The sequence below is a fragment of the Temnothorax longispinosus genome, chromosome 5 (genome assembly GCF_030848805.1).
Source record: "Temnothorax longispinosus isolate EJ_2023e chromosome 5, Tlon_JGU_v1, whole genome shotgun sequence".
Taxonomy (NCBI): Eukaryota; Metazoa; Arthropoda; class Insecta; order Hymenoptera; family Formicidae; genus Temnothorax; species Temnothorax longispinosus.
Window position 1 is genome coordinate 6,035,303 of NC_092362.1, and position 23,701 is coordinate 6,059,003.

Genomic DNA, 23,701 nt, shown 5'->3' on the forward strand with positions numbered 1-23,701 from the left:
ATTTTTTTTCTCAATGAATACACATAGGTATTAATAAAAAGGAAAATTTTCTTTATTTTATTAAATTTTGTTGACAATTTGGAATTTGTATTATGTTCCTGTACAATTGCGTTATTTGAATAATGACTTTGAGCCGAAAAAATTACGAATATGAATCAAACTTTGAAGGATTGATGTGTGATATTTTTAATAAAAAATAGATATATCAAAAATTAATTGCAAAAATACACATTATTAAGACTTTTATTTTGATTCTAAAAAATGCGTTCAATAATTCAGATTTTAATTTCTATTATGCATACTCGAATATATACCAGCACATCGGTATATTCAAATTAAGTGAAAGTTAAATTTTGCAGCTACGCGCAAAACATGATTCCCAACAACCTATGTAAAACGTATGACGCCCGTGGCAGCCAACGTGTGACAGGATCTCGTTGCCAAATTGATGATTTAACGCGCGCGCTAACTAGAAGCGCATTTCATCTAAAGTGGCATAATGAACTTCAACTTTAAAGTTTCTAAAAGCGTTGCGCGTCACCAGCCTATCGTCATATGCTAACAATCCAAAGTAGACAGATAGAATCGTAAAAGAATTCCAGGTACTAAACGTCATAAGGTTAATTCTCAGCGTAGATCGTGCAAGCATATTTTGATAAATTTTGATGTTGCAGGATTCTTATAAAAATGTTTTATGCTGCTTTTATCTGAGAGATGGATATTCAAGATCTTACACACTTGGCGACTTTTTATATATAATATAAAATAAATTCTTTTTTTCTACATCACATAACATTATTAAAATAAAAGAGCTCACATAAGAAAATAATTTTATTTATTTCGTCATATAAAAAAGGCTATACTTTTTGAATTATACTGTTACAGCAGTTTTATGTCATGAGATCAAAAGGTCACGGCAACTGTGCTAAGGATATTAGACTTGCGGTATACGATATCGTGACTTGGACGATACTTGGCATTTAAATCGCGAAATTGCAAATCACAACAGTAAACTAGATGACGCACAACGCTTTTAGTAACGTCTAAGTGCACGACAAATTTATGCCACGTTAAATAAAATTCATTTCTTCTAGTTAACACGAGCAACAGATGAGCTCAATTTTAGCTTCGCCGGCTATGTTACATTTATGTTATTTTGCGTCGAACGTGATTAGTGACGAAGAGGCGTCTCGTAGGCGCCAATATCGAGTAGATTAGCGCGAACTATTTTTACATCCATTCGCAAACTCCCGCAAAAACACGTTCTGTGTTTACATCGAATCTTCGCATCTTGGCACATGATGCGCCTCGGCCGGTTCTAATCTGGCGTACGTGTATTGTTAGATCGATCTTACACACCCGCATACACACGCGTACTATTAAACCCAGAAATAATACATGTTTATATATATATATATATATATATATATATATATATATATATATATAACAATTTTGAAAATTCAATTTTATCAAAGCAATTTTATTATTCTTGACAGAAGCATTTTTGAAACAATTAAAACGTGAAAAGCGTTTGATCTATTTTCCAATTGTAGCGATTATATCGCCAGATACTTAACCGCCGAAACAGCTCAAATCGTAAGTAGCGAAATTGTAAATAAGAAAAGACGTTAGGAAACAGAAACATAGGTAACAATAAGCGGGAACGTACAGGCAAGACATATACACATTAATTAATAACATGTAACGGAGCAAAACATGACGAGCGACTCCTCGAAGGACGTGAAGTCCGGAGAGAAGAGAACGACAGCGAGTTTTTCGGAGACAGAGAGGTAGGCATTCGGTACCGAGACTCGCTTGCATACGGACGTATCCGCGAACTTGTATATACGTGTAACTTGTGGGATTAAAGACTATATCACGATACGAACTCGAATAAATTACTTATATTCACGACCCATCCCCAAACAATATTGGAAAGAAATCATTTAAAAGTTAGCATAATAGCATATTTAAAAAAATGATGAAGGTATTACGAAACACACCACCTCATTTTGCTTTTAATATACCTTACTAATTTCCAGCATCGATAAATGTATTTAATGATACGTGTTAATATATAGGGAGAAAATTTAACAGCACAGCGCAGTGAAACTAATGGATATATATATATATATATATATATATATATATATATATAAAGATAAGAGATAATTCTATGAAAAGTTTATATATTTCAAGTAAAATTTACAGAAAATATTTCACACACGACACACGCACACGACACACGTGAATTCCGGCAGACTCTAGAAGAAACTTTGCAAATTTAAAAATCGAGTCAGCCCCCACAACGCGTCGCACAGATTATCTCTCGCGCGAATTAGTCAAATTAATGCGCGGATAAACGGCAGTTTTACTATGAATAACTCGCGACGAATCGGAAATAGTATTACGACGTACGCGAGCGTATTGATCGGCGTTCTTATTCCGCGCCAACCCCAGCAGGTCCACCGACCTGAACTCATTTCATTTTTAAATACTGCGCGAGATAGGTATTTTGCAACCGGTGCATCCGATAAATTTTTAACATACGGGCTACGCGAGTAAGCTGGGAGATTGCAAACGCGGACAAGTAATATATAAGCCACGTGGCAGAATGAGAATTTTAATTAAAAAAAAAAAGTTTGAATTAACATCATCTAAATTGCGAAGATCAACAATACAAGTGTAAAAGATAATTTTATATCAAGACTTTCTACCCAACTTAATTTTCAGGATACTATCGAATTATTGTATGATATTTGTAGAATATCTTGTGCATAATTTCTGTATAATTACTTAATTACTGTATGTACTGTTTTACATATAAAACAAAATTGAGTAATCAAGCATGTATTACGCGTTTGAAATTAAAAAAAAAACTACCTTATACCCTACTTTAAAATTCGATAGTTCTGATTAGAGTTCCAGCATCTTTTCGAAGAGTATATAGGAGTATTTTTATGTTTATAAAAAGAGCTCCAGCGATTAACACTATTGAAAGAAACAATTAAAAAATGGGGTGCTAACTTCACACTCAACTTTAAAATCGAATAGCTCATCTGAAGCATTTAGCCAAGTAGAGTTCCTGATGGCAAAACCTTAGAATTGTTTTAAAAAAATTATCAAAAGTTACGCAAACGACGTTCACGCGATTTTTTTTTCCAGCGTCACCGAATCATCGCGAAGCAGTCCAAGCTGAATTTCGACGTTTCCAGGGCGCGTTCGGTGAGTCGACATTTATTTCGTATAATTAATACGCCTATTAATTTTGCGCACGCAGTTTGTAAAATGTGTAGTAAATTCCGCTAATAGCGTATTTTATAGTCGATAATCTTTGTCAAAAATTAAAATAGTTTTACCTTCACTGGAATTTTATTGGACCGAAATTATATGGAATTTTATTTTCGTGCGGCATCTAAAAATTTTAATATTTAATATCTAAAGATTCGAGCTCTTAAAGAGAGCATCTGTTTGTTTTTTTCACCGCAATATAATTCGGAGAGTATTCGTGCACAAGAGATTATTTCTCTTTTCCGTTATAAAGCCCGGTGAACGCCTTTTATAATAAGTCTGCAACAAGAGTTCGTAAACACTGATTACATAATAACAGATATGTTTGCCGAGAAAGCTTTGAGGAATTAACTGATAATCGATGATTTACCGACCTCGCCCAAGGAAGCTCTCTGTCCCCCTCTCGTTCTCTCTTAGCTGACTCGATTATCTTTCATGCGCGGGCCGAGGGTAGTCATCACGTATCCTTCACAAAATTTTCCACGACTTTTCGTCAGACGTAAAGTTACAGAACATATCATAAATATATATCCTGTTATTTTACCCGGTAAAAAATTAGAAATAACAACGATGTCGATACGTAAGTTTTCTTTGCAAACGTACAGTGCGTCAAACAAAATACCTCCTTGGATGTATAAATGTATCAGAATGTATCCGGCGCATCGGTCGAGGCATTTGTGCCCAGTACGGGATACGCGGCAGAAAAGAAAGAATTTTTCGCCGCGAGAAACGAGCGGGACGAGGAGAACGCCACGCAAGTGCAAGTGAAGCCCAAGTGTAGGTGTTAGTCCGTGATATGATACGTGTGGGAGCTGAATGGGCGCGCTCGAGAATGAGATTTGATAAACGGACGTGGGCGTTCGTGCACCTTGATGAACTTTCCTCTAGCGGATGCAGGCCTCAGACGAGGGGCACGCTCCGCTCGAGATTACTAAACAACCAGCGCGACCGATTAAACCACAAATTTTTCCTTCCGTTACTTATCTCGGAAAAGCAATACTGAATTACTTATCGATTTTTCTCTTCCTACATTGATTAGATTTGGGAGAAAAACTTTCCGCTCTTCTATTAAATTGTATTTTGAGATAAAGATAATAACGCTTTGATCAGATTGACTTTTTAAAAAGGAGATAAAAGACAGCTGCTTTCCAAAGATGATAAATGTATCGTCTGATAAATGACTAATGATGATTTATGTTGATTATAACAAAAATTAACTTCAAAACTACGTAATTTTGTTTCCAACTCGACAAGATCTGCGTCAATTTTAAGAAGTAATTCAATCTTAAAAATTGAATTATCGTTCGTTGTTCAGAGTGCACAACACAGTTAAAAAAAGTAATTTTCTCGTTTATATTATTCATATAAATACAGTGCTATATGCTTCGCCATAAACAATTCTAATAATTTTTTAGCAAGAAGTTTTTTAATTTCTTGTGAGCACCTAAATAATTAATAGACAAATCATATGTTTTCTTAAAAGTCCAACTGCGAGTACAAAATAATTTTCAACGATCAATATGAGCTATTGATTGAGCGACAGTAGAAATTAACTAGCAATAAATAAATCTTATTTTCGAATTCTGATTAGAATTGAATAAAATTGAATAAAATTGAATTTGTAACTCAGAGAACCGGAACCGAACCGATAAGTTGGCAGCGCCTAACGAGCAGGTGAACATTCCGAGAAAAGTGAGTTAATATCTGGGAAACGCGAGACGGTGTTGCAGACGAAGTAGGAAGCAATTTGGGATGTTACAGAACTCCGCTCCTCTCTATCGAGGGGAAGCGGAAAAGAGAGTGGACCGATGATGGTCACAATGGCGCGCGATTTGGACAATCGCCCGGCGTGTCGCGACGCGGACACCTCGGACAACGCACGTGCCGTGCAGATCTGAATAAAACCGTCGGATCAGCCTCGTTATTTTTGGCGTAACGGCGTCGCGGTGAACGGCGCCTGTGACGCGCTTCCGTGTCTCGGGGGTCTCGGGTATCGGCGACGACCTCGCGTCGACATTTTTACCGACGTTTGTCGCGACGACCCTCCACCGTATAGCTCTCAATTTAACTGAATACAATCTATCGAGACAAATAAGATGTCATAGAAAGGGGGATGAAAAGTTAGACGGGCGTTCTGAAAGGAATCGCTGCTATCGATCCCTATTGATTTGTTTTCGACCCTCCGAGGTGGAAAAATGAGAATCTGCTCAGGATTGACTTTAAAAAACGGGAGAAGCGAGACAGGAGAGGTTTATTGTTTACCATGAACTCTGATGCTTTTAAAATATTTACAACTTTGTGACGTGTAAGTGTTAAAAATGACGTATTCCTACGTTATATGAACATGCTGCGTCATATCGTAGAAGCGAAACAAAAACCACGCAAAAAATCCCTGCTGGATTGTCTCGCGATTCTATTTGCTGTGCAATATGCAACATTTATAAAAAATTAAATATTTGTTTCAGTTTCTCATACACTAAAATGTTCATTGATAAAAAATAGGAATAGACATATCATCAGATGAATGGAATTTCAAGTTAAGTCATGATTACCGACATATGATAATCTAAGCGTCAAATTGCCTAGTCAGTTATCAATTGATTGCAATTTTATCAACGATAAATAACGAAATTTGTGTTACTGATCATCGATAAGATCAAGTGTGATGAATTTAACTTGATCTAATAAAAAAAATCGACATTGTTAATTTACAATAGATAGTTAGAAATTAATCGGAAAATAACATTTTATCTTTGACGGTCTGATTACGTAATAAGTTACATTGCCTGAAATTAAAGCACAGTAATTAAGAAAGTAAACATTTCTGTGTATCTCCATAAACAAATACTTTTTACAATTGACTATTAATGCAAAATTAAAATATAATCAATTTCAACGTATTTTCTTTCGTCTAAAACTAATATACGATGTAAAATATTTTAAATTTTACATTAAAAGCTTTAAAATGCGTTAATTATCTTTCTTTATTACAAAATTACAATATCTAAAAGTTCAATATATTTGTAGTACTTAAGACGGAAAATGTAGGAAGAAAATGATAATAACTGGCAATAATAAAAAGAAAGTTATAGGCTCTTTGAAACACATATATTCTTAATAAGTGAGAAATTTGCCTGCATCATAAATAATTTGTTTATATCAATCGTTCTCCGAAGTTTTATTATTAAACAATGCTCGTCGTGGCATTATCAAATCATATCGCAAGTTATAAACATCGGATTGCCTGACGATACTTAATGTTCGTCGAGACGGCTTTCGTGAGGAGTGAGTGATGCATTCAACCCCCTATATCGATTTTTCGCCAGAGTTACTCTGGAAACCGTCCCGCTTGCTGCTTAAGTGTCCCCTAGTTACCGATGAAACGCAGAAGAAATGAAGGAGCGTCTGCTTTTTAGTAAACTGAAGAATACTTTTTTCACAACTTTGGACTGCGTTAAAAGAATAAATAGTAAATACGAGAAAAACATGAAGAGATTTGTGCGAAAAAACTAAATGGCAAGCCCCGCTGCCCTCATTCTGCTAGTAAGTCTAACAGATTCGATAATCTCTATATCGTAACATAAATTATCGTGCTGCATCTAGTATTCAAAATATATATCTAATTCATGATATAAAAAAAATTTTAATACTGATTTATAATCTCCGAGAAAATTTTCAGTTTCCTTATCGAGTGTATAGAAGAACACGGTTACTCTAAATCGCTACATCGAGTGTATCAAGCAGAAAAAAAATGAATACAGGGTCGCTATTAATACAGTATAGAGTATATCATGAGCCCCACTAAGGAAGCACGAGAAGTCGATGACTGCTAACGTCCCAGTGTGATTGTATGTAATTAATTTACTTACTACATCTATGTTTAAAAAAATAAAAAAAAATGTATCGCTGCAAGACCATTGGCGTCGAATGCATGAAAAAAGAGGGCATGACCACAATGCGGCATTATCCAAAATTACGCCGACACGAGGTAGCGGAAGAGTTAATGACCGATAACGCGTCCGAGGGTGAATCTGACAATCACGTGTGCCGAAGCCGAGGCGTTCCGCACGATTAAGCAGTACGGATGCGCTGACACGACCTCGATGGTGTGTCGAACCCCCCGTTGAAGGGCGGCGCGCGGAAATGGAGGGGCGCCTTTAGTAGGACACGGCTCGCGCACTATGTATCTTCGGGCCGGCTATATACAATCCTGTTTCACTAACGCGCCGGCCGCGCACGACGATTCACGCGATCGTCGTTGGAATCGACGCCGGATCATCGATCGATCCCTTCCCGGGCCGCCCGTGGATCCAGCGGCGACTCAATCGCTTCCAGTCGGCGATCATCCTCGGCGCGGTCGCGCCGTCGCGCAACGCTCGACGGAACGTCCGGATGATTTTCCAAATGCAATCTTAACGATCGCTCGGAGACGGTAAAATTTGCGATCGATACTAATTGACGACGGGTGCGTCCTCGATGGTGATCGATCGTCGCAAACTGCAAACGATCGAGCGAATGAAGAACGGATGAGGATTTTCGCCGAATATGATAAGATAAGAAGAATTGTGGAACACATAAATGGATACTATGTGATAGAAACGCATATTGGAACAACTTGAGAATAAAAGGAGGAGAGAAAGACATGAAGAGAAAAATCGGATCAAAAATCTCGCTGAGCGTCGTCGCACTGTGATTTGTTTACAACTACACGTGATAAAGATCGATAGCATGAAAAATGGTGTTCGACGCGATGTGCGAGGAGCAGAGGAAACAATTCTTCAGGCAGAGCTATGGGGCTCATTTACCCGGGTAAGTGCATATGTGGTCAATTGACTGTTTTCAACATGCGATTAATTTGCGGATTGAAAGCGCTTCTCTTCTATTCATCGATTCCCTGAAACTCGTTCACGTTTGTTACAAACTGTTGAAACCTTACTTGCATTTAGTATCGCTAAAGCTTTAAGCACATATTCTCAACTAACTTTTATCGATAAAAGCGCATATTTATCGATAAAAGTGTGTTCAGTATACGGGTCTTAGGGCCAATTTCACCAACGTCGGTTAACTCTTCATCTCTTTCTAACTTCCCCCTTAGAAAGAGACGAAGAGTGAGTGTAACCTTCGATTAAACTCATTCTTCGTCTCTTTCTACGAGGGTAATTAGAAAAAGATGAAAAGTGAGTTTAACCGAAGGTTACAGTTGACCAACGTTGATGAAATTGGCCCTTAATGCGTTAAATGCACACTTCGTTTTAATGCTATATCTCGTAGAAAGATTTAACTGGTCATACGAATTCATACTGAAAATATTAAATATTCGCGAAAGGCACGCGCAAATGATTATCGAGATACTTTAATCAAACAAAAGAAAGCAAGATACATATCGTCAAGAAACAAAAAATTGACAATGCAGCATTGCCTTTAAATGACAGAAACTTTGCGATTTTTTTCGCTAAATTTAGTTCAACAATTAAAAGTATCTAATTGAATTTACGGTTTCGTTATCATAGGTACTAAATGTCTCGTTAGCTTCATTACCGTTGCGTAATGCGTGCAGACGCATAGCGTCGAAGAAAAAAGTTCGTAATATAAAGACAGATATTGTATACATCAACATTAATAAGTTTTAATCATTAAAGTTTATTAGATACAAATAGACATTAACTTTCTCTCACCTTTTCTATTCTTTCTTTTATTAGTTCTTTTATTTTATTTTATTTTATTAAATGAAAGTGTCATATATACATAAAACTTGCTCTATTTTTTCTGTGAATGTATGTACATAATCTCATTTGCAATAGAAAGTTATTCCAATGTAACTAAACATTTATTTGTGAAACTTGATGAAAAACACGCTTATCAAGAGAAAACGATTCCTAGCTAACGTATGAATAACAATGAATACTATATAAATCTATATAGATTAACTGTTACTTAAAAAAATAACCAGATAGTGGTAATAATTAAATCTTAAATATTGTATGCGTCTGTGCAAACGTCATAACTCTGTTAAATCATGTAAACGGTATTAATATATTTCTTTAAAGAAAGTTTAGAGATCTTACAATTAGCTTTTATGTTGGGTAAGTATAATAACGGTATCATAACTCTGTATGCGCGATCACACTCACATTAAAGTACGGATGTATGAACAGAATATTTAATATTCGCTCACAAACACATGCATATTTGTACATGTATATACATATATACTGCTACAAATAACATAAGTGTAATTATAAAAAGTGTAAGCGTTGAACCTAATAAAACTCTCAATTCAGATCTCGACGTTACAAAAAATAATCTCTATGTTTATTAGCAATGCAAATAAATTCACTGTAACTGACCATCAAAACAAGCAGACAAATTAATATTACGAATGTCCACAAATGTAATTAAAAAATTTGGAATCTCATTTTTTAATTTTAACCGGTGAAAGTTTTAGAAATTTATCGTAATCTGTATCTTTTTTTCCAATATTTCTTGACCATGCTTTCAAATTCCAGTAAATTTTTTATTTTGCGTAAAATGTTTCACATCTCTAACATCAAAATTTTAAACTTATTGGAATTATATACTATACGAAACAACCTACAAAGCGCGTTTAGCCTTTATAAACTTGACAAAAACGCAGAAAGCGTGAAATTGATTCCACAAGGAAACCGCATCTGATCGAAGTATTTTCAACGAAATCACGTCTGTTCTGCACGAGATCGGATCTTTTTTTCGCGAACGATTCTAGGTAATCTAATTTTAATCCATTCGATCTTGAGCTTAATAGAAACCGTATTTAACGGTATTTAAACCACTGATGAAGTCTGTTGATATTGACTACAATATCAAATAATTTAACATTAAATTTGAAAGTTACATGGCAATATCTTAAAAGCTCTATACGTTTAAAAATTGACTGCAGTAAAACAATCTCTCTCATAATATATTACATGTATATTGCATCCAATGCATTATACATTCGCAATATTTGCTGGTCGCACGGACATCGGACGGTAAAATCTCAAAGTGGCACACGTGTCTCGCCTTCGAGATTATATCGGATTCGAACTAGATCGCCGGATGACCCTCCGGAAGCATGCATTCCCAAAGTATTGACCTCGAAGTCGCGCGGGGGACGAAAGTGCTGGTACCGCGGTTGGTACCGTGCCAATTTACACCCCCACGTCCCCACGAAGCTACATCACGCGCTAAACTACCCTTCCGTACGGCGAATCACCTCGAACTATTTATCGTGATTTACCCTAGGCTCCGGCATATCGATCCGAGTGAGAAAAGACGCAGATCGAAACTGAGACGAGTTGTTCGAGAGAAAAAATGTTTGAAAGAAATAGAACCCCATGAGAGTTAAATGGGGGAGTTTCTATTTCTTAGCAACTGCAAATTAATCTTACATCAATCAAATATTACATTAATTTGCAGTTCACTTTTCCATGACCTGCAAAATATATTAAGCAAATATACTGGACGATAGTGCAGCAAAATTATGACCTATTACGCGACCGTTATAGGCATTTTTCTGCCCGATGAAGCGTATCTAATTCCTTAGATATCTTTCACGACATATGCACGCACGGTGGCTTCTGAGATCTATACTTGTAGTTACATATTATGACATAGTAAGATACAATAAAGTATGCATATTCCGAGAAAAAAAATGTGGACATGCACACGAGGTATACTTGTCTACCTGTAACTTCTGTATAAAATATGTATACCATGAATAATTAAAATAGCACAACTCGCAAAGGAATCGAGATCAAACCGCGAATTTGTAATTGAAATAAATGACTATGGAGTATAAACATATATCGTTAAAAGAATAAAGCATGATGTTTCAATTATTTTATGGAAACTTCTCAGAAATATTTTTACAGATTGACTCGAAACTTGGAGAAACTGTTTTCGGTTAATCGCTCGATCGACCTTCATTGGTTGATTGTAGGCATTTAGCATTGTAATGGTATCATATATAATACTTTGATAGAAAAGAAAAAAAGAAACAAGTAAAAATAGCAAATATAAAAAACCAAGTATTACAAGAATAATACAAGATATTTCCAAACATCGATATAAGAAAAACAAAGTTTTTTTTTTTTTTTGAAAGACAAAAAAAACCATGTCTACCTTTTAAAAAACGAAATTTCAACTGTAGTCAGCTGGACTCGAACACGAGTCCTCACGGTTACGAGTCTAGAGACCACACTGCCTCCTCTAGGACGTTTTAAATGCATCTGAGAAAATAATACGATCACGGCCAATCCCTAAATAAAGTAATCGCAGAACCGTAAAAGCGGACTACCGGTGACCCAGTAAATCGAGCCTTCACTTTGTGGCGGTCACGGTGCAATAACCAGCCGAAGTCACTCCTACGTGGTTGTCACGAGTCCCGACACCGCTATTAAGATCTACATAAATTGTATCTGGGTCGTTGAACCATCTTACCGTGTCCACATCGCAAGATCAGTGTCACGGAAGCGAGGTCGCTATCTAATAGATCGCTTGAGACGTTGCCGTCAGGACCTTTTGAATTTAAGTCAATCTTTTTGAAGGTACAATAAGAAAGAAGTGCGAATGAGGTTCCTCACTAACTTTTGCTCCCGCACAGGGGAGCCACTGTGCCTGGCAGCTAACGGCGCAAATGTCAAAGCAGCGAAAGAATAAAAAAGAATTGTGATAATAATGAGTGGCGAAAAATACGCAAAGTGGTCTGTGGAAAAATTAAAAAAAGAGCTCCGTTCTCGAAGAGCAAAAGTAACGGGGAAAAAGAAGAATTTACAAGATCGGTAAAATAGATGGTCAATATAAGTTATTATGTCTAATATACTCTCTACCCGGCGAACCAAATTGTAACAGAGTTATTTCAGTTAATGAATGCGAACAAACATTATCGATTGACATACAGTCGTAATATTTTTATTACAATACTGATTTTTCCCATATGTTAACAATTCGTGTTTGAAACTCGCGCGGAATACTACCAATTTTGATATAGTGTAGCACTCTATGCTAGCTTTCACTGAGGAACCTCATTGAACTTTTTTTCTATAGTACCAGTGTATGGAGTCGCATTTATCATATATCTGCTGAAGGCAGTGTTCAATTGTATCGTTAAAGCAATTGAAACTCTGAACTTGTCTGAACTTGCAATAACGCGCGAGCGCGCACACCTATAGGGTACTCCGCGACGCGTAGGCAGTAATTACCTAAAAATTGACATATTTCCGTCAATAATTATAGATTATAATCAAGATTTTAAAAAAATTCAAACGCCATTTTGTTCGTCGTGAAAAGAGGAACAAATTTTCTCCAGTTCATTTTTTTATAGGATGCGTATAGTTTGATCGCTAGGGCAATTTAAACAAATAAATTGTGATTAACTTTTTATTGCATCGACTTACGAAAAAACTATTTACAGATTCTTGTTCTACGACCCAAAAAACATAAAAAAAAACTTAAACCATCAACCTCGAAAAAATGCTCAATCGACCTGGCGAATAAACTATGTCCCGCTCTATCGCAACCGTGAAACAATATCATAACATCAAAACGGTCGTTTATTTATAATAAAAAAAACACGATTTCTTTAATTCTGATAGGGTACAGCAGTGTTATCATTTAAATTTATCATCTTTCAAAATTCATTTTATATCATCTTTAATTATAATTGCGTGTGTACTTTTAGATACACGGGTCACTGTCCCACCCTCAAATTTCGCGTTGGAAAGAGATTCGGAGCGAATACGGCAGAGATAATGAAGGTAATTTCTATTATAATCTTTCGATTCTCCTCTTCTATTATAATAAAAATTAATTAAACTGTAGAAATAAGAAAACGTATTCATTTATAGAGAAACTTGAATAAAAAAGATTGTATAATAATCGTAAACTATTACGAATATAATCCAATATTACGCATTTCGAAGTTTAATTCTGTATTATGTATTGTTACAGGAATTGTTGGAAAGTAAGGTTCTTAAGACTGGACCATATAGGCCAAATTCCGGTAGAGAGGCGGAATTACCAACTCTTCAGGATAAAGAGATAAGAAGAAATTGGAATAACGAAGCTACATCGTACAAAGCACCTCCGTACATTCTAGGATATACCGGTAAGACCACCGGCATTTTATGTAATTGCAGGTTTTGTACAATTAATTTAAAAATAATGTGGTGTATGTACACATGCACCTCTCCCATATAAAGATTACATTAGTATAGGATGTGATGCTTTTTATACAATGCATTCATCCACAAAGAGATTTATATTTGACGTTTTCTTGATTTATCACAGGATATATTCCTGGCTTCAACGACAGGTATGGACTGTCTTTCATGAGAGCCGTGGAAGTCGGTGCCAAAGAGTGGCACAAAACGCAAATGAAGCTGAGAGCGCAACAGGACGCGATGAGAGCTCACGCTGAGCGGACAGATCCGAGAAATCTTCTATCTCGAGCGAGGACAGATAATGTGGACATTGAGATCGATCACGGTTATGGCAAAGACAGAAGGACCTACGGTACTTGCATATTTTACGTTGCTTGTTAATTTCTGTCATTTCTAATTTAATCTAACAATTCATATTGCGTTATTCCAAACACAATTAATTAATCGTTTACCTCTAAAATAATAACTAAAATAAAAGACCAAGTTGATATATCTTTCGCTTTGAGCCTCAATAGAACTTGAATCTTTTAATCAATCATTATAATCAGGACATTTTTGTTGAGGCTCGAAGCGAAGCATCAAGTTCCAAGAACTATTGTGTAATTATTATTTTCGTTGCAGATTATCATGTCTCCCCAGAAAGACCGCCGATCGTCGGTTATACAGGCCACATTCCAGGAGCGAGAGTAGAAGTTGATCATTCCAAGAGGTACGCTGAAGCCGCCCGGATAGGATTTCGAAGTGTCCAAAAGGAACGTGAAGAGAGGCACAGCAAGGAAATGGGCGCTATTAAGAGAATCCTTGACAATGCGTATCTCGATGAAACGGGACACACGCGTGCATAAGGCGACACAGAAATACAGTTTCTAACTGTAGCATACAGAATAAAATAAAAATACATTCAGAGAGAAGAAAAACTAAAAAAAAAGTAACTGGTGAAAAGAACAAATATGAAAAAGCAAGTATTATAAGAATAATACAAGATATTTCCAATCATCGATATACATCGATATACAGTTCCAAAATTTTGCCAGATTTGTACTTAAAGTTTTAAATACTCGGGCTTCGTTTAACAAATATTTTGTGTGCCTTTTCTTTGACAGTAATGAAAGTAGTAAGTAAATATGAAAGACTTATGTTAGAGAATAATCTAATTGTAAAATTATTTATGTCTGAATCAAGAAAATTATAAGCATTACTTTTTATACTCCAGTATCTCGAGCGATACGAGTAATAAAGTTTGCTGTATCTTCTAATTTTCGGACATAAATAATTTTCAATAAACTATTCGAGTGTAGCGACAAATAATATATAAGTGTTAAAGCATGTATTCCCCTACATGAAGTAATAACTTTACTAATTTTTGAAGATGTATTGAAATGTGTTGAATGTGACAGATTTTTAAGTCTTCAAAGAGAAGTAGGACAATCGAGAAACAAGCTAGATTGTTATTTAGAGAACAATTACATGAATCATTAAACATATTTATCTTAATATTTGTCCATGTAGAAATAAATCTACCGCAGAAATAAATCTATAAATACGTGAATTACTCCAAAGTTACTTTAAGCTTTGAGCTTCCAATGTTCAATAAGTTTCTGCACATACATGCACCACGACGTACATACATGTACATGACCGTTTCACACTTAACACATGGAAAGAAATAAAATTTTTGGGAATATTTCTACAGAGAAATATTTTCAAAGAAACGGATAGAGACAATTTATATATACGCTAGTTCCATTTCGGATAAAATAAAGAAGGACGTACGTCTAAACTTTAGAATTTACGAAATGGATTATAGCCGATACATATGACAAACAACATTCGAAAGTGTATGATACTTATTAGTAAAATTTCATTTACAAAGGCAAAGATCACATGGTTATATCTTAGCAAATAAAATTTTACTGACCTTGAATTTAAAGATGAATCTTATAGACGTATTCATAGTCTTTCCTTGAGGAGTGAGGATTCCTTGTTCCTCAGTCTACATTTCATAAATCTTAAGGTTCCTTGATCGGTCAAGGAATGTTTATAAAATGTAGAATAAAAAATCCTCATTCCTCAAAGAAAGACTATAAATACGGCTATTAAACTTCCGTCCTATTTCATAAAAATGTATATAGATATAATGGTATATAATTTTTACATTATTATTATTAATGAAATAATTACAAAGATACGTAGAAAATAAATATTAGTATCGTATGATTTGATGTACACTCGGTATTATAATTCTTTCCTGGGCCCAACGATTACCTTCCGCGCTGTGGCAGCCTACTCATTCTTAAGTAGCTAATCATTAGTGTCCGAATCAGATTTTTCCGAGAAAAAGCTATCGACATTCGATTTCCTTTTTCCCACCGAAGAAGGAAAGGAACTTCCGTTCGGTAAACTTCTCAGCCGCTGTATATCTGCGTTCTAAAAATTTCAACAGTGGCTTGTCTCAAATCAATTCACGATTTCCAGACGTTAACTTTTAGCGGAGCAAGTATCTGCAGGATAAAGCTGAACGATAAGACGGTTGAAGGAAGTAAGGAGATCGAGAACGGAATGCGTCGGAGAGAAGAGCGATACACAGCGTGACTCTCCTCTCAAATCGAAGTTAAGATATGCAAAAGGGAAGTTTTTGAAGATGAGCATACGGAAGCAGTCGATAAATAACGTGGTAAAGGTTCGTGGCTAAGAGATTAAAACACGCTCCGCTATGTTTGCGAGATAGTCTGCGAAACTTCCTCGCAAACTGCATAGCAAATTTTGAACACAATGCTCCAAAGTAATTAGCTATGCAGAAAAATTTTGTTCTCCTGAAAAAGGGTAAGGGTAAGGGTAAGGGTACAATTATTAGGTAACTAAAAATAATGGTGTTATTTCCGAAAAGTTGACATAACAAACGACGGAAAATGAGTCTTTAAACGGTCTTTAGACAAGAAAATGCCAAATCAAATAAAGAAATAGCGAACTAATTTACTACATCACTTTAGAAACATCATTTTGATATATCAAAGCATAATTAATTTATCATGCCTGCATTGCTATTGATTAATACACTGTAAAGCTCGAAAATGAATATTTTAACTGTTTTATTTCCGTCATCCCGAAATTAATGCAATTTTATTCCGACAAAAATGTATAATTTAGTGCCTGTTTCCTGAATTAAAATTCATATCTCTAAAAAAAACTACCTTGCATCAGCGCCTCTAGAGGCCTCCAACCTCCAACCTTTGTAATTTACGCCGCTTGCGGCTTATACGACGAGTGGATTGCCCGGACCTTATTTAGAGCAGTATTGCTTGACGGCCAAATTATAAAAAGAAGACAAGAACACAAGAGGGGCGCAAATCTCGCAGATTTCCGACGAGGAAAAAGTCAAGATCTCTTCGTCGCAGTACCGAAACGTATGTGAGCTAATTACCATGGCTAAGAAAGAGAAGAAATATCAACGGTGGGTTAGAGGGAAAATTGCATTACTGATAGTAGAATTAAATCTTTGTATTCTGCAGCTGATAATCTTGAGATCTGTACGACACACGCACACAACACGGGAATTCTACGCAGCAGACTATCTGGATGGCCTGAGAGGAGGAGGAGACCTTGGGTAGGCATCGGGCGCCAGCGGACCAACCTTGCGGTAAATTATTTTTTTATCTCTAATTATTATTTTTAAATGAATAAAATCAAACTATCCAAATAAACACAAAGAAATGATTAATTTTACACAAGAGTAAAAATATTTAAAATTTTATAAAATTTTATTCTTGTGAAGATCTCTTTCGAAAAGTATATCATTATTTCAAAAATATTTAATTGAAAAATGAATAAAAAATTCACTGTTTATAAGATTTATTTTTTGAAAAATTAATCACTTTTAACGCTTTTTAACTTTATTTTAAATCTTATATGTTACAGAATTGACGTATAGCTACGTGGCTGATAATTCCGCTGCTGCACATCTGTCGGTAAGTGAAAAAACTTATTCTAATATAACGTAATATAATTCTGATTCGAGTTGAAATTGAATATATCGCAAAGAAATAGCGAACTAATTTATTACATCACTTTAGAAACATCCATTTTGATATACCGAACCATAATTAATTTGTCATGCCTGATGCATTGCTATTGAGTAGTACACTGTAAATCTCGAAAAAGAATATTTTAACTGTTTTATTTGCGTCATCCCGAAACTAATGCAATTTTATTCCGACAAAAATTTATAATTTAGTACCTGTTTCCTGAATTAAAATACATATTTCTAAAAAAAACTACATTTTTAAATTAACCAATTTATAAATCGTTTGATACTTCAGTGACACGATAGACACTCGCATTAGACACGGCATGGCGGTAAAAGGATTTAACTGAAAAGAAGGCCACGGCGTAGTAGGCCATCGTGGTATTGATTTCGATTCGCCGGAGTGCTCTCTGCATCTGCGCTTTCACGGTCACTCGAGTACGGCGTAGATGCAGGAAGGAGGCAAACAAGGATACGGGGTAGCGCGGTGCGGAAAGGCGACCTAACCCCCGTTCTCATATTGCGCCATGCGACGCAAGATACGCAATGAAAATGATGGCGAGAACCAGAACTCCCAGTTGATTGGCGAGCTTCATCGTATTCAGACGTGTTTTGTCAGGAAGAAAAAGGAAGAAGTCGAGATCTCGTCGCAGTACCGAAACGTATGTGAGCTAATTACCATGACTAAATTGGATTTTAAATACACTGATGTGAATTTTTATCAATACAAAATTACCTTTTTTAAAAAAAGGTAAAAAAAGGCGCCAAGTACACGCGCAATGTATGTTGTAAATCCAAAAATCCTAAATAGTAGTAAATAGCTTTATTTTTCCCTAACAAAATAATTCAAAAAATTTTATGCGTTACCTAACTCAAATAAGTAATATCTCGAGTAATATGTATTTTTAAAAAAAAGTGAAATTGTGCCAATTGTGCCAAAGAGAATGCATATACTGCTTAAAAAAATATTTGAATCAAAATTTTAGTACTTTATTAAATTTTGAGGTCTAGCGAAATAGAAACTCTCCCACTTAACTCTCATGTAATATTTGATCGATGCAAAATTAATTTGCATTTCACTTTTCTATGACTTGCAAAATATATTAAGGATTAAGGAAATATACTGGACGATAGTGCAAAATTATGACCTATTACACGCAACGTTATAGGCGTCTTTCTGCCCGGTGAAGCGTATCTAATTTCTTAGATATCTTGCGCGACATATGCACGCACGGTGGCTTCTTCGTTAGATCTATACTTGTAGTTACATCGCTACATGTTGCGACGTAGGCTGCGTTCGGAAACGTCACCCGGGTATACATGGGTATACTCCCTTCTCTTTCTAACTCGCTGAGATTGAAAGAGAAGTGAGTACCCATCTCTTTCTAACTTGCTGAGATTGAAAGAGAAGGGAGTACCCTTCTCTTTCTAACTCGCTGAGATTGAAAGAGAAGGGAGTATACCCATGTGTACCCGGGTGACGTTTCCGAATCCAACCTACGTCGCAATATGTAGCGATGTAACTACAAGTATATAGATCTAACGAAGAAGCCACCATGCGTGCGTATGTCGCGCAAGATATCTAAAGAATTAGATATACGCTTCACCGGGCAGAAAAACGCCTATAACGTTCGCGTAATAGGTCATAATTTTGCACTATCGTATTCCGAGAAAAAAAATGTAAACATACACGCGAGGTATACTTGTCTACCTGTAACTTCTGTATAAAATATGTATACCGTGAATAATTAAAATAGCACAACTCGCAAAGGAATCGAGATCGATCCGGAAATCTGTGATTAAAATAAATGACTATGGGGTATAAACATATGTACCGTTAAAAGAATAAAGCAGGTTTCAATTACTTTATAGAAACTTCTTAGAAATATTTTTACAGATTGACCCGAAACTTGGAGAAACGGTTTTCGGTTAATCGCTCGGTCGACTTTCATTGGTTGATTGTGAGCATTTATGTAATGTTGGTATCATACATAATACTCTGATAAAAAAAAACAGGCACAGTAACAACTGTGCCGCAACCAACAACGTAGAACTACGTCTACTGTCACTAGCTCATGTTGAAGTATTCAGCGAAGGACAGTTGACGTAGGGCTACATCAACTGTCCTTCGCTGAATACTTTAAAGTTTAACATAAACTAGTGACAGTAGACGTAGTTCTACGTTATTGGTTGCGGCACAGTTGTTGCTGTGCCCGTTTTTTTATCAGAGTATTATGTATGATACCAACATTACATAAATGCTCACAATCAACCAATAGAAGTCTCTTATAATTTGAAAATCACTAATATCATGGCGTGTTCACTTTTAGGTACACGGGTCACTGTCCCACCCTTAATTTCGCATTGGGAAGAGATTCAGAGCGAGTACGGCAGATATGCCGATAATGAAGGTAAGAAGAGGAGATATCGAAAGATTATATAGAAATTAATTAAACTGTTGAAATAAGAAAGACGTGTTTATTTATAGAGAAACTTGAATAAAAAAGATTGTATAATAATCGTAAAATATTACGGATTTAATCAAATTACGCACTTCGAAATTTAATTTTGTATTATGTATTGTTACAGGAAACGGATTTGTTGGAAAGTAAGGTTCTTGAGACTGAACCAAATAGGCAATATTCCGGTATGAAGGCGGAAGAGTATCCAACTCTTCAGGATAAAAAGATCATAAAAGGATGGAATAACGAAGCTATGTTTTGCACGGTAGCTCCGTACATTCTAGGATATACCGGTAAGAATCGCCCGAGCGGCGAGCCCAAACGACGTTTTTTTCAATTTCTCCTTACGAAATAGGCTGAGTTTCTAAATTCATTGCCAGAGCTGAAAATCTATACTATCTATAGTATACGTTACGTGTATTATACATTTCCATATAGGTAAAAGTCCATATAGGTATATGGAAAGCAAAACGTATATGATTCGCGGTTAATACATATCAGCGTGTCGGTATGCCGCTCTCGCGCAATTGTAACGCGACATTCATACGCCAAGTATTTTCGCGCGGCATTAATCCAACATAAGCAGCATAAGACAGTTATGTAATATACGGACGAGACACATTTTGATATTTTAATTAAAAGTATTTTTTCTCGTCTCTTGATATTAATACGAAGATTATACTATTATAATAATATAATAGATACTAAACACTATTATAATTAATTAAAAAATACTATATATTATAATATATATACACATAAAGATATGTATAATGTAACATATATACATACATATTATAATATATAAATATAAAGATTACATTAGTATAGGATTTGATGCTTTTTATATACAATGCATTCATCCGCAAAGAGATTTATATTTGACGTTGTCTTCATTTATCACAGGATTTATTCCTGGCCGCAACGACAGGCATACCTACGGCATGACTTTCATGAAAGCCGTGGAAGTCGGTGGCAAAGAGTGGCACAAAACGCAATTGAGGCTGTGGGAACAGGACGCGATAAGGGCTCACGATCTGATAGAGCGGACAAATCCAACACATCTTCTATCTGGAGCGAGGGCAGATAATGTGGACTTTGAGACCGATGACGGTGATGGCAAAGACAGAAAGACCTACGGTACTTGCATATTACGTTGCTTGTTAATTTCTGTCATTTCTAACTTAATCTAACAATACATATTGCGTTATTCCAAATACAATTAATTAATCGTTTTCTTCTAAAATAATAACTAAAATAAAAGACCAAGTTGAAAGATATATATATATATATCTTTCGCTTCAAGCCTCAATAGAACTTGAATCTTTTAATCAATTATTATAATCAGGACATTTTTGTTGAGGCTCGAAGCGAAGCATCAAGTTCCAAGAACTATTGTGTAATTATTATTTTCGTTACAGATTATCATGTCGACTCAGAAAAACCGCCGATCCTCGGTTATACAGGCCACATTCCAGGAGCGAGACTTGAAGTTGATCATTCGAAGGGGTACGGTGAGTCCGCCCGGATAGGATTTCGAGGTGTCCAAAAGGAACGTGATTCGAGAAATCTTCTATCTCAAGCGAGGACAGACAATGAGGACTTTGAGATCAATGACGGTTATGGCAAAGACAGAAAGACCTATGGTACTTGCATATTACGTTGCTTGTCAATTTCTGTCATTTATAATTTAATCTAACAATGCATATTGCGTTATTCCAAAAACAATTAATTAATATCGTTTACTTCTAAAATAATAACAAAAATAAAAGACCAAGTTGAAAGATATATATATTAGAGATTAACAAAGATTTATCCAAAACTTAAAATACATAAAAAATGCATGCTTTTAATAAGATTTTCGTAACAAAAATGTCCTGATTATAATTGATTAAAAGATTGAAGTTCTATTGAAGCTCGAAGCGAGGCATCAAGTTCCAAGAACTATTGTGTAATTATTTTCGTTGCAGATTATAATGTCGACTCAGAAAAACCGCCGATCCCCGGTTATACAGGCCACATTCCAGGAGCGAGACTTGAAGTTGATCATTCGAAGGGGTACGGTGAATCCGCCCGGATAGGATTTCGAGGTGTCCAAAAGGAACGTGATGAGAGGCACGCCAAGGAGGATATGGTCTTAGCGCCCATATCCTGCCATTAAGAGTGTCTTCGACAATGCGAATCTCTATGAACTGGGATACACGCGTGCATAAGGCGACACAAGAATACGGTTTTCTAATTGCAGCATACAAAATGAAATAAAAATACATTCAGAGAAAAACTAAAAAAGAGAAATAAGTAAAAATAACAAATATGAAAAATAATACAAGATATATTTCCGAACATCGATATACAGTTCCGAAATTTTGCCAGATTTTGTTGTACTTAAAGTTTTGAATATTCAAGCTTCGTTTAAGAAATATTTTGTGCCTTTTCTTTGGCAGTATTGAAAGTAGTAAGTAAATATAGAATATTTATGTTAGAGAATAATCTAATTGTAAAATTATTTATGTCTGAATCAAGAAAATTTTAAGCATCACTTGAAGTAGGACAATCAAAAAACAAGCTAGATTGTTATTTAGAGAACAATCACATAAACCATTAAATGTATTTATCTTAATATTTGTTCATGTAGAAATAAATATACCGTAGAAATGAATCTATAAAAATATGTGAATTACTCCAAAGTTATTTCAAGCTTTGAGCTTCCAATGTTCAATAGGTTACTGCACATAAATGCACCACGTACATATATGTACATGACCGTTTCACACTTAACACATGGAAAGAAATAAAATTTTGGGGAATATTTCTACCGGAAAATATTTTCAAAGAAATGGATAGAGACAATTTATATATACGCTAGTTCCATTTCGGATAAAATAAAGAAGGACGTAAATCTAAACTTTAAAATTTACGAAATGGATTATAGCCGATGTATATGACAAACAACATTCTAAAGTGTATGATACTTATTAGTAAAATTTTATTTGCTAAGGTGGATAAGATCCACCTTGAATTTACACAGGCAAAGATCACATGGTTATACCTTATAGCCGTATTCATAGCCTTTCCTTGAGGAATGAGAATTCTTTGTTCTCTACATTTCATAAATTTTAAGGTTCCTTGATCGGTCAAGAAAATAAATATTAGTAGTATCGTATGATTTGATGTACACTCGGTATTATAATTCTTTCCTGGGCCCAACGATTACCTTCCGCGCTGTGGCAGCCTACTCATTCTTGAGTAGCTAATCATTATTGCCTGAATCCGATTTTTCCGAGAAAAAGCTATCGACATTCGATTTCCTTTTTCCCACCGAACACACTTAAAAATGTGTAAAATTGTAATTTATAAAATAAATTTAATCAAAAATAAAAGTAATACCTGTCTTTTTACGCAACGTTTAAAAAAAGATTGCTCTTGCCGAGATTAACAAGCGCTACGTATAACATCTTTCGCACAAAAATGAACTCTTTTTCGAGAAAATATCGTGTAATAATTCCTCCTTATAAACTATATTTTAAAAGGTGCGGAGCTACGGAACTTCAAGAGAAGAGATTAAAACACGCTCCGCCGCTATGTTTGCGAGATAGTCTACGGAACTTCCTCGCAAACTGCATAGCAAATTTTGAACACAATGCTCCAAAGTAATTAGCTATGCAGAAAAATTTTGTTCTCCTGAAAAAGGGTATAAGGTTTCACCTACAATTATTAGCTAACTAAAAATAATGGTGTTATTTCCG

General features: G+C 35.4%; 1 protein-coding gene and 1 pseudogene across 2 annotated transcripts; both read left to right on the forward strand.

Moving 5' to 3' along the window:
- Positions 1-3,168: 3,168 nt before the first annotated feature.
- On the forward strand, positions 3,169-19,904 carry Ip6k (Inositol hexakisphosphate kinase). Of its 2 annotated transcripts, none has more exons than XM_071779139.1 (9): positions 3,169-3,228; positions 12,992-13,067; positions 13,261-13,417; positions 13,600-13,824; positions 14,094-16,876; positions 16,982-17,109; positions 17,388-17,437; positions 17,789-18,155; positions 19,824-19,904. In XM_071779139.1, the coding sequence occupies exons 2-5, from the start codon at positions 13,062-13,064 to the stop codon at positions 14,315-14,317; spliced, it is 612 nt and encodes a 203-aa protein (XP_071635240.1). In that variant the 5' UTR covers positions 3,169-3,228; positions 12,992-13,061; the 3' UTR covers positions 14,318-16,876; positions 16,982-17,109; positions 17,388-17,437; positions 17,789-18,155; positions 19,824-19,904. The 2 variants fall into 2 exon arrangements, with proteins under 2 accessions (XP_071635240.1, XP_071635238.1); XM_071779137.1 differs by lacking the exon at positions 3,169-3,228 and adding an exon at positions 7,000-8,103.
- On the forward strand, positions 19,308-22,614 carry LOC139812846 (ciliary microtubule inner protein 2B-like; annotated as a pseudogene).
- Positions 22,615-23,701: the final 1,087 nt, after the last annotated feature.

Bases quoted from the DNA above. Each gene is read 5' to 3' on its own strand.
- Ip6k (XM_071779137.1), top strand. From the start codon at position 8,030: ATGGTGTTCGACGCGATGTGCGAGGAGCAGAGGAAACAATTCTTCAGG. The intron at 8,104-12,991 runs GTAAGTGCATAT...GTGTACTTTTAG, and splicing joins TATGGGGCTCATTTACCCGG to ATACACGGGTCACTGTCCCA. The intron at 13,068-13,260 runs GTAATTTCTATT...GTATTGTTACAG, and splicing joins ATACGGCAGAGATAATGAAG to GAATTGTTGGAAAGTAAGGT.